At 36.4% G+C, this 12092-nt stretch overlaps 2 protein-coding genes across 14 annotated transcripts in view; both read left to right on the top strand.

The window, feature by feature from the left end:
- Positions 1 to 4328, top strand: part of LOC124155681 (alpha-tocopherol transfer protein-like) — a 30763-nt gene extending 26435 nt beyond the window's left edge. The window contains exons 4-7 of the mRNA XM_046529709.1: positions 1332 to 1583; positions 3169 to 3279; positions 3474 to 3579; positions 3983 to 4328. Of these exons, the coding sequence (XP_046385665.1) occupies positions 1332 to 1583; positions 3169 to 3279; positions 3474 to 3579; positions 3983 to 4140 (627 nt within the window). The 3' untranslated portion in view covers positions 4141 to 4328. The remainder of the gene's footprint in view (positions 1 to 1331; positions 1584 to 3168; positions 3280 to 3473; positions 3580 to 3982) is intronic.
- Positions 4329 to 4691: 363 nt separating this feature from the next.
- The window catches only part of LOC124155679 (far upstream element-binding protein 2), a 59031-nt gene continuing 51630 nt past the window's right edge, over positions 4692 to 12092 (top strand). For 10 of the 13 annotated variants that reach the window (XM_046529708.1, XM_046529706.1, XM_046529701.1 and 7 more), the window contains exons 1-2: positions 4692 to 4829; positions 5263 to 5350. In XM_046529708.1, the coding sequence (XP_046385664.1) occupies positions 4746 to 4829; positions 5263 to 5350 (172 nt within the window). In that variant the 5' untranslated portion in view covers positions 4692 to 4745. Of the gene's footprint in view, positions 4830 to 4933; positions 5044 to 5262; positions 5351 to 12092 lie in introns of those variants that run through there. The other 3 variants (XM_046529699.1, XM_046529707.1, XM_046529705.1) reach the window with 3 other exon arrangements.

The raw sequence follows: 12092 nt of genomic DNA, 5'->3' as shown, positions 1-12092 counted from the left end.
CCGCCTGTATTGCCGAACATTGCAAAACCACAATTGTAACTTTTTTATTTCATAAGATGGCATTGTCTTTTACATGTTTATAATCACTTTAAATAAATTTTCATATACTTTACCTGTGACTTGATCATCTTTTATTACGATAAAAGTAAAGACAACTCAAGATATGTTGCGCCCCCCCCTTGAGTTTTTTCTGTATCCGCCACTGCTGACACCCCATGATTCTTCTTTGACCCATTGTAAATACATCGTGGTATCTACAGTGTTGTTAGTTCTTATACCTTCAAGTCTCATACATTTTGACAAAATGCTGCCAGTATCCCATAAAATTTTCATTTTGCTTCGGGATCGGAATGAGTTAAAGTGTCCTGGGGTGTCATCTACACCCCACGTGCCCTTCCAAGCCATAGGACTTCACTTGAGCTATTTCCTTTCATTAGAGCTAATTTTTTTTTCTCTTTTAGCACATAGAACATTACATTATGCATGTTTTATAAGATATTTCATGCCTTGAAACCCAAAGTTGTAAAGTTAACATTAAATTTGTTGGCAATGTCAAATAACAAGCATAGAAAACTTCCATTGAATAGATTTCTCCCAATATCAATTTTATGGTAATAGTGTAAAAGTAAATATTTAGTATCAACCTAATTCGGTGGACCTATTTATTAACAAACACAACATCATCATCGTATCATTCCCAGTAAAAAAAAATATTTTCTTTGGGGTGTCAATGCTACCCCGCGCACCTTAAATTGTGACGTTACATTTCACTGCGTGCTCTCTCCGGCGTTAAAATTTGGGTTTCACTCATAAGTTTGCAGGAAATCATCACAACAGGGAAACCATTAATATACTATGAATTTCACTGAGGCTTTGGGAGAGACCTATCCCCCTCACCCCCACCCCTTATAGTTATGCTCATGCCCTCACCCATTCCTCCTTCCCCCCCTCCACCACCGCACACAGATAAATATAATACTTTAAAAGAGTTCATTAAAATCCAGTTCACTAATATAAAGTAATTATATAGCAAGTGTGATTTTGTAGATGCACACTGCAGAAATAATAGATTTAGAATGAGCTATCATATGCATGCTACTTTTTTTAAAGTATGTGGCCGATCGAGGAGAACGGACAAAATAAACACTAATAAAAACATAGAAGCACGTAGGAAAGGACACTCACAAAGAATCTTGCAAACGCTTGTGAGTGTCCTTTTCTACGTGTTTCTATGTTTTTATTAGTGTTTATTTTGTCCGTTCTCCTCGATCGGCCACATACTTATACTATCGCGTAGTGCGCTTTCCTCAAGACCTTCTACTTTTTTAAAGGTATTCCTAATGATGGGAGATATGAGGATGGCTGAAGAGGATGAGTACATGGCTAACAGAAAGAGAGCTGAAGCTAATGGAGAACTGGATATCGACACCAGCAAATTTCCTAAAGGCTGCAGAGCTCGCTATGATTTTGAAGATGGCTTTTCTGCTGGTGATATCCCTTTGTACGATGTGAAAGGTTTTACTCTTTCCCATCTAGCTAAGGTGGCATCACCTGTTCTGAAGAAATTTATGACCTATGCACAGGTAGGTGTCACTGATGCATCATCTAATCCTCAACGATTGTATCTCCAATGACTTGGTTCTAATGGTTTTAGGTAGAAGTAGAAAACCCTGGTACATCTATTAACTAATTCATTCAATTAATTTCATATCCCATACACATTAATTTCATACACATACATACATATCACCTTTGCTGTCAGCAGTGCCGGTGTAAGGGTTAAGACCTTGGGCTGAGGGTTGGACTCCTGCAGAGAAGTTTATCATTTCAGGGAACAAAAGTAATCCTGATCCTGACCTATGATAACCATTAAGCAACACTCTGTTTTATGGAATCTCGCAAGCTCAATGTTTTTTTTTCTTTCTCTAAATATCTGGTGATCCAGTAAGTCTAATGCATACTTTATAGATCATTGTGGCTTAAGTGATGACATACTACCCTATTTTTCAACAAAAGAAGGCAGACGCATGAAATTTTTCAAGGAATGCTCATCATTTCCTTAAACCACTACCCCACTTAAACCAATTTTACTGACTTGATAATCGAGAAAAACTATTGACACTATCAAGGCTTAACACAAACATGGAATTAAAACATCTTGGACTGAGGCAGGTCTCAAATCTATATTTTTCAGCAAATCTGAGGCTGACAGAAAATCTCCATTTTTGGATGGTTAGGAAACCACCTTTGGAAGGGCTAAATAAGCTCAGTGGACTCCCATCCCTTTCTTAACATCCTCCGGCTCATACACATACTCTTTCACAGTATGCAATTGCTTACAACCAGGGGCAGATCCAGGATTTCTTTCTGGGGGGGCACAAGCAAGCCATATCCAAGATTTTGTTCTGGGGGGGCACAAGGACACCTCGTAATATCAAACGAGTGCAATGATAATGGGACCGTATTTAGGTAAAATCTTGCATATTTTTTAAGGGTCTGGGGGGGGGGGGGGCACCCCCCTAGATCCACCTATGCCTGCAACCAATTTTTTGCAGTCACAATCTTTACCTACAGCAGTTATTCAACACAAACTAGAAATCATAATTCTCTGAAGTTAATAAAGTGATTTTTCATGGTAAAATCATTATTTAAGGAATATTAAAAAATAATAAAGAGAAATTTCTTTCAATGAATTTTGTATAGATGTATGTTTTGAATTCTTTTGGGAAAAACAATTCAAAAATTTAGAGAGGGCAGACATATGCACAGACAATTACTTTGATCTTTGCTTTGAGATTGAGGCTTGAGATGACCTGGAAAGTGTTTTGACTCCCACAAAGTTGGGACTGGAAGATTGACAAATTACCCTTCCTGGATTCTTTGGTAGGGGTCATTTTCACATAGCTTTCAGCAGCTTCTTCTGCATGCAAAAATCCCTGACATCTCTAGCCAAAACTTGCCCAGCAAGGTTAAGGGTGCAAATTTTACTGGCAAAGCATGTCTACGAATCTTCAAATACAGTCCAAATTTGTAGTAATATGATGACTTAGAACTTATAAATTATTTCGTTAAGACACATTTCAAATCACCGCCATGTACCATTACCCACATTGACAACTTGCTCCAATAGAATTGTGCTTGTTGAAAAAAAATTCTTTACCCTTTTAGGAGGCACATCCAGTAAAGCTGAGAGGCATCCATATCATGAACACAAGTCCCATTGTTGACAAGCTAATGGGAGTAGTGAGGCCATTCATGAAGGCAGAAATGGCAAAAATGGTAAGGTGATTAGGATGACTCAAAGAAGTAATTTTTACAATTGGCAATTGCGTGGTTAATAACAGCAATCCTACATTAATGAAATTCATTACAACTGAGACAGTAATTTACTACAAAAGTACTAGCAAACAATTGCTCATTTGCATCAGTAAATTTTTTTTGTGCTAATCACAGTATTTATTTCTCCTTATCAGTTACATTTTCACACACCTGGATCCACAACTTTGTACAAATATATACCCAAGGAGATACTTCCAGCAGATTATGGTGGAAATGTGGAAACTGTGGCCGCAATAAAGGGTAAATAAGACTTCCATTGAAGCTCTGCTCATAAAAATTTCTCATTTGATGGTTATAAAAACCTTTAAGTAATCAGCATTTCCCATTAAAAAACAATAGGTTGTGAAAAGTACTCATTATCTTCTATGAGGTATATTATGTCCCTCAGGATTTTCAATTACCAATTGAAACATAAATCAATGGAATTTGTATTCTGTTATGAGTCTGTGCTCATTTTGGTGCCCTGACTTGAATGTGATTTACGAGAAAGAATGTTGGATAATAATATAGGAATGGGAAATCATATTGGGACCAAGTCCTGCTTCTTTTGAGATACTTTAACTTGTTGCAAAGGAAGGGAACTGTAGCCATAGATGGGAGAGTTACAGGTCCACTTGTAAACATAAATTTTATTTTATTTCAGAGAAAGTTAAGGCTTCTTTTGAAGACCGAAGGGCATGGTTCTTCGAGACTGATAATATGAAGGCTGATGAATCCAAAAGGCAAGACTCGAGGAGCAGAGAGCGAGCAACAGAACTGTTCGGCATGGAAGGATCTTTCCGCAAACTTTCCATCGATTAACTATCCAGACTATTTAACGAATAAATGAGACTTACCTACTCAAGGAAATCGAAAGAAATATAAAAAGCAATTGTACAGTGATAAAAAAGGCAAATGTGTACTGATTGAAGAAGTGTTATTACCTTGCTCTATAGGATAAATGTTGATTTCTATACATGTATACGTAAAATAAAGATTAATAAATGTTACGATTGATTTTTACTACTAATATCAAATACATACATGAGCATAAACCGGAAAAAAAATTACTTGAAAATCATCGGAAAAAATCCAGATTCGGAACATATTAAAAGAAAAAATATAAAATCAGTAAAATATCTAGTATAGTTAAAATAAATTTCATGGTTACTATAGGAAATGTTATGTTTCTTTCAAGAGCAATGAAATTTCCTTAACTACCGATCCCCGTCCAAATAGTCCTTCCTCAAGAACCCCATAATCTACGCACAGCCCAACAGCAGAAAACCTGAAGCCAGCGATTGCAGCGACACATTCGTTGCGCGTCAAAACAGTCTCTTGTTACGCTCGTAGCGCCTCCATTGCCAAGTTAGCGCTTTCTCTAACTTCTTCGGCGCCATTTTCTCCATCCTGCTTCATGGTTCACCATGAGTGATTATTCAGCGGTTGCTCCGCCTCAGAGTATTATTCAAAGTTCAGCTTTTCTTGCTGCTGTTCAACGTGCAAGACAGGTGGGAATAACATTAGTTTTGTATTCTTTCGTCATATTTAGCCCTACACTCAAATTACCATTATTGACCAGTCGGCTTGGTCAGGGCTACCGGAGTATGTCATTTGGCGCCATGCTTCCTAAATGGCGTTTCGTTGTCCAGTTCAATATTTTCGGCGTCACTTTTTGATGTTTTGTAGTTCACAGAGTACCCATGATCGTATCTCATGACAAAAGTATTCCAGCTTTTAAGTTTTATATGGATTTTAGGTCTAAGATATGTTATTATATGTTAAGTTGTGCATTAATATTTCGATATCGCCATGTGTACAAATGTATTTTTATGGAGTATTTCCTCAAGTTTACTGATAGATAGTGGTGAATTGTACCGCAAATAATCATTTTATTTCCCAGAATACCTCTTAAATGTATTTATTTTGTTTAATTTTGCGAAGGTTGCTGCTAAGATCCAACCTAGCAGTGCCGGCGAAAGCGTGGGTCAGAAGCGTCCGTTGGAAGACGGGTCAGGTATGGAATGGACAGGTAATTTAGTATAGGCCAAGTTTCCATACCATAACATGTTTTCAGTATATGAAATTTAATGTATGAATTTAATATTTTGAAATTTTTGGTATCAATTAATCATTTCGTCATCGTTTTTCATACTGCTTATTGTTGTTTATTTTACTAATGCTTCAAACATTCTCGGTGACTTGCTCTCATATGGACCCACCGTTTTTCATGGTCGCATTATGGAGACTTGGCCATTTTTGTAGATAGAATGCCATGTAAGTAATTGGCTACGTCCTTCCCCTGCATATTTTGATTTTACACTAGTGGTCCTTAAGCAACCAAGGTAATGTGCATGCCGGTTTCATATTTTTATTCGATTGCATGCGTTTATGACTGTGGTGTAGAGAATATTTTCTCTTTTCACTTACTAGTTTTATCAAGTGACGTTTTTAACATTGCAGAATCTATTAGTTGTGCTTGGCCCTTTAACTTTTACGAATTATATCTCTAGTCATGCGAGTTTGTTTGAAAGCAGTCCGTTTTGGTCATTTGCTATTTTCGTCTGATGGGTAATCGTAGGGTTCGTCTCAAGGTTTGGGTTAATACACGTTGCGTTTGCGTTGATGCGCATAGATCATTATTGTAAATATACTGTGCTTGTTGCAGACAAATGAATTTTTCTCCTTTCGAACGTGTGATGAATTATTTCGGTAATGAACGCATTTCATTCTCTGATTTACCAGAATTTGAATCGTTAGGAGTTTTTTTCAATAAATGAATCTTTGATGTTTTGCTGTTAAAATGTTTGACTTTATGGCAAAAATGGTGCTTTTGCCCCCATATTACTTTCCATCAGTTATTTTATATTTAAACATGTTACGTCTTAAATAGAGCTTGGTTGTATGTGCATGAGTGAAGGCTGGCTCTGCTATTAGCCATAGGTCGATTATAGTAATGTGGCACGCTTGTCCTTGGTTCATAATTTTGAGTTCTATGGGGAATATCACCTTCGATTTTTCATTGGCTGTGTTTTAAATGCATAGTATAGGGGTGATCACAAATCAGCCAGTGTAAAATAAAAATCTTGCTTCTTGCCTGGTAAGTTCTAAGAAGATCAAGGAAACTTCTTTTGGGAACAACATGCATCTATTGTTAACACTAAAATATAGCACTTATTCCTTTTCTTTGTTATTCATTACTGTATTATATTAAGGCATGAAGTCAAGCTCAAAATTGAAATGTGTGTTATCTTTTGAAGGAGTTGATGGTGAGGTAAATAACTTGCCTTTGGAGATTGCATTATTAATGAATAATCTCTTTTGAAATCCTTGTTTTTGTTATAATATCTGTCGTTGTTTTTCCTCGATGGGTTGCAAGAGACAAGCATATATTTTTTATTTTGTGTGCTTGTTTTTTTCCATTCATTATTTATTTTAAGTTGAAAATGCTGACTTTGGTGACAACGTTCATATTTTTTTAGTTTTCATTAGTTTTGGTTTGGCAGTAATGCTTTGTATTGAGTACAATAACCCCTTGACAAGAAAACTGGTAAGTAGTTGAGGTATTAAGGGAAAACTTTTTCATGCGATAAGTCACTAATGAACTTGAATTTCTCCTCTCAAGTTGAAGCTGTCAATGTATCGTCCATGTGTAGAATGTGCAAATCAATCATTTTTTTACGTGGTAAATATAACTTCTGTCTGTTAATGATAGGCTGAGGAGAAAACCTGCCATTCATACAATTTGGATTTGATTCTACAATACAGGCGGTCCTCGACTTTCCTACACTCGACTTTCGTACAATTCGCACTTTCGTACGTTCAAAATTGACACCTTTTACTTGACTTTCGTACTCTAAATTCGGACTTTCGGACGTTGGTTTGTAATTTTTTTCAAATTCCCACAATGTTTATTGCGCATCCCAACATTCAATTGTTTCAAATGGCAGTATATGCGAACAATACGAACGTATATAATAAAGGGAATTGTTAGTAGTTGACTCTAATTTAGGTGATTTATTTGGGAGAGAAACTGCCTGCTATAGGCTCCTTTATCAAGAGAAGAAGAAAGCCTTCATTGAAGATATTTTTCGAAAGAAGTTGACTAGACATCATCAAATGGCTTTCAATAAAACTAGTAAATCTTCTTTCTAATTGTGTTTTTTCGTTTGAGTGCTGTTTGATTCATGTACACCTTCAGCAACGATATTGCACGAAATATCACCCGAATTCCGTTAGTCTTTTGTCTTTTTTGAATAACATGCGAAATATACGGGATCACGAATATGTCACCTGCCAAATGTCGAATTTTGGTGCAAAAATTAAAAGGTATCCAGAGTGCGGGTTCAACAACTACATTTTATTATGCTTCTTGATGTCTTTTTATTTATAGTGGACGTAATAAGTGGAATGTCAAACTAAACGCCGAGAGGAAGTTTCACTCGATGGCCTACGGAGTTCTTGTTTTTTTAAACTTTTATTTGCATTTTCTGCGTATTTTCGAAAGAAATTAGATGATTTGAGGAGTTTTATTAACATATTATTAAAATTAAGTCAATTGAAATGAATTCCGTGAAAAAAAAGGTTTTAGTACGTAGTTTCCGCTCTTTGGGAACGTAACTCCTAATTAGTATGGAAGTCAATGGTTCGACTTTCGTACATTCGACTTTCGTACATTCGACTTTCGTACACGTTTTCGGGAACGCATTGTGTACGAAAGTCGGGGACCGCCTGTATTTGATTTCAAACAGCTGTAGTTGTCTCTTGAAGGATATCATTTGAGCTTCAATCCACAGATGCATTTTCTTGCATTAAGTCGAAAGTTTTAGTCCTGAAATACTGTATATTGGTACAATTTATTGACTGTGATGAAGTTTAGTAGCTTCCATTTGAGTGGTGTAGTACAGAAAGACCAATGAACTTATTCCAAATGTAGCAGCTGCATTCTTCTGCAGAAGAATCCTTCTGTACATATTCAGATATTGCATGTATGGATATCAAATATCAGATTCACTGATAGTTTGCAAAACTTTTCCATTATCTATTTAATCAAGAATAAGTACTAAAGTGCTCGCAGAGTTTCTGTGCACTAGAAAGTTTCCCCAAGCTTAGTTTCCATGGTAGAGGAACTGCGATTGGCTGCCGGCGTCCAATCCCCTAAACTGGTTCTTGACTTAGTGCATACCACGGTACCAGGTACGAACCTTCAAAATTGGCGACCCGAAATAATATCCGAAAGCGAACGTAATGTCTCGCTGACGCTAGACAGTAAAATTATCATTGTAAAAATACATGAGGCCATTCAAGTAAAGAAAAGCAAGAGGTACATGGCATTGCGTGGTGTACTTCGTACGCCATGGGTGCCTGTTCATCTAGCCGATCTAAATTTAAATTATGTACAATTATTCAGGGTTCCCACGCAACCGTGAATAAGCCGTGAATTTCTTCTACCTGAAAAAACTGGAAAAAGCCGTGAATTTCATCATTTAGCCTTAAAAATCTCTCAAACTTGATTTTTAGAGCTACGTTTGAAAGAGCCTGTACCAAAGCCGAATGACTGGGAACCAAAATTTTTAGTTAACCTGCAGCTGATGATCGTTACGCGATCAATGTTTCTGCCTAAAATAGTTTATATAAAAACCATGAACTTGACGACATCTAGACCGTGAATTTTATATTTCAGTTCGGGTGGGAACCATGTTATTCGAACTATGGCTAAACCATTGTATGTGTCAGTCCATAAAAACCTTCCAAGCAAATCTTGTCTTCTGTAGTTTTGTGTAATTCTCTGGTGTTACCATTATACCTAAGGTTTTACCTAAGGAATTTTCTGCAGAGCTAAGGGAATGAGTTATTTGCGTTAACCAATACTTCTGTGAAGAAATAGTGACTGCAACTGGCACAGATGCTCTGAGATTGTCACAGATCGTGAAAGGCTGTTTAGATGAAGTTTCGAGTAGTGAGCATTTATGAAATCCTTGGAATCAATTTATATCCACTCGCATAATCTCCAACGGCATCAAGTCAATTGAAAATTACCGGAACGTCCCCAACCATGGAAAGGTGCATCGGAGTAAATCAGCAGCTGTCAACATTAGATGCTCTCACAATGAGAACGGCAAAGCCATAAAAAAACAGCAACGTGTATCGTTTAGAAACCTTTTTTTGTTAATATTAAGCCTTGTGAGGTTAATTTGATTCCTTTTCTGGTGTCTAAATTCTGCTGTTAGTCTCAAATTTTTAATTTGTTGCTGAAGATGTCTTACGTTGTTTTCATTTGTTTGCATAATCTTTGAGACAGGCTGTAGGCCGATGGGGATAATCTTCTCAACCTCCAACGAAGAATATAGGAATCATTGTAAATTTAGACTATTTATTGTAGTAACTCATCCAAAGAATTTCTATGTCAAAGACAGGCGTGCCTGCGAGGCATTGGGGTCGCTTTTGGTGATTCTTTAGGGTCGCCACTTTCGAAGGTTGTACCCGGCTAGCACTGAGTGAAGAACCAGTTTACGGGATTGGACGCCGGTAGCCAATAGGAGTTCCTCTACCATGGGCAACTGGGCTCGGGGAAACTCTCTAGCACACAGAAACTCTGCCAGCACTATAAAACTGTAGGTATACATGTCTTAGAAAACATACAAATTTCTTTTGTAGCAAGCTTAAATTTCTGTGAAGGAATGCATTTTCTTCCCCAACAAATGGCAATTTTTTCACATTTCAAATGCCAAATGAATGAATAAGTAATGTTGATGGATTTACATTGAGTTTAAACACTGGCAAATAGGGTGGTTTCCTATTTTTTTATTGCCTACATCGACTCCTGGAGTATGTATTTCACGCTTTTAGATTTTTAAATTATGATGAAGGAAACTACCCTATTCTTTTAGGAAACTACAGCTCTGCTAAGGGCACTCTTATCAGCAAGTATTCAACATTTTCGAAATTAACTATAATTATCTATGGAAGAGGTAACTGTTTTTGTTATACTGGCAACCTTTTGCACTGTTTTCATGAAGACTTCAATAATTTTTGCTATGGTCATGTCGTGTCTCTAGGGTAAATGTCACAATCATCTAAATTACAGAACAGTACATGTAAAGGTACCTGGGGCCGTATTCTCTAGTTAGTGGTGCAATGAGACATCACAGATTTGAAACAATATTTCCAAATTTGCATTTTGCTGATAATTCTAAATTGAACCATCGCAGTGTGGCCTGTCCATATATAGAGACATATGGTAACAGTGCTGAGACTGGTGGGAAAGGGAGACCATCTATGAATAGTAAACTTGACTCACGTCATGATGGAATGAATTATAAGAATGTAAAGCAGGGAAAGCAAACTTGCTGTGTCCAATGTCATAAAAAACCCCTTTTCAATGTAAAAATTGCAATGTATCCTTGCATTTCAAGTGTTCGCCTGGATATCATTCTTAATGGCGATTTAATTAAAGTCTGAATCGAAGTTCTTGCATGTTATCAATGAGTATGTCATTTTAGTGGATTTACCTAGTGATCCATTTTTGGAACACCTCGTAATTAATAATTGGCAAGAGATACATAGTTTTTTCTTTTGGATATTGTTTTCATTGGTATTTTTATCTACGAAATGTAAAAATCAGGGTAAAATTCACATTTTATAAACCTTGGGCATAAATGGGTTAAATATGAGGTTTGTTTCAATGTTATCTCTTTCACTCGTGTTAGGCAACTTAAATCACTCAATCATCATTTATTAATCCCCTTAATATAAAAAAGATATTTCCTTTTATCGTCAGCTTTTGATTCCCTAGACGATAAAATGAGAAAGATATTTGTTTTTTAAATAAGAGGTTTACCACAGTGTTATCACTTTCTCTAACTTGAAATGGGCAGCTATATTTCACCCAATTATGTGTTTACTCCTTTATCATTACTCTTCTTTTAATTACTCCGAGCTCCATATTTTTATAACAATTTCCTTGTTCCTCCAATATAACATTTACGTTTGCTTTTGAATCCTTTGTTCATATTCCATGGTGTGTGATTTTCATCTGCAATAGGGCTAATGAATGGAGATTGTAAATACAGTAAAACCTCTTTACATCGTAATGGAGGGGACCAAAATTTGATGTATGGAAGTTCACTATAGAGATGTTTCTGTGATAGGCACCTTTTTATCATATCCTTCAGAAATGAAGGCACTACTGTCTTTTAAACCATTATATTTGTGTGTTTAAACAAACATGCATGCATTAGTGACCATGCATTTATTATTTAATAATTACAGAAAGCGAGTGCTATTGCATGATTTTTGCCACGATTCGAGAGAAAACTATGTGATCTCTCTTACCTCAACAGTCAATTAAAATGATTTGGATAGTTGGATACCTTTTTCCTTTTTTACTGTTAGGTATGCTCTCATATGGAACAAAATGGTCAGAACTAAGGATTAACGTGAAAATTACAGCATAATAAAGTAAAAAATACAGGTGAAACATTTATCGCTGAGAATTTCATTCCATGTACATAACCGCGGCTGCATTAATAGTGTCTAGTTGTCTCAGTAGGATTTGCGGAGGTAGTTTGGCAGTCTCGGGGGTGTCTCCTTGGTATGATAAGTGAAGGTTTTATGAGATAAAGGTTCACTACAAAGAGGTTTTCCAATAAATTAACATGTTAATCTGATGGGACCGTAGGGGTGGTGTGAAGTATGGAGGTTGATGATGTAAAGGGGTTCACTACATGGAGGTTTTACTGTTTCTATGTTATTGGAAGTGTTTGTAGTTATAT

Source organism: Ischnura elegans, chromosome 3 (assembly GCF_921293095.1).
Source record: "Ischnura elegans chromosome 3, ioIscEleg1.1, whole genome shotgun sequence".
In the NCBI taxonomy this organism is placed as follows: domain Eukaryota; kingdom Metazoa; phylum Arthropoda; class Insecta; order Odonata; family Coenagrionidae; genus Ischnura; species Ischnura elegans.
The sequence above is the reverse complement of the archived record's forward strand: the minus strand, read 5'-3'. Positions and strand labels throughout refer to the sequence as shown.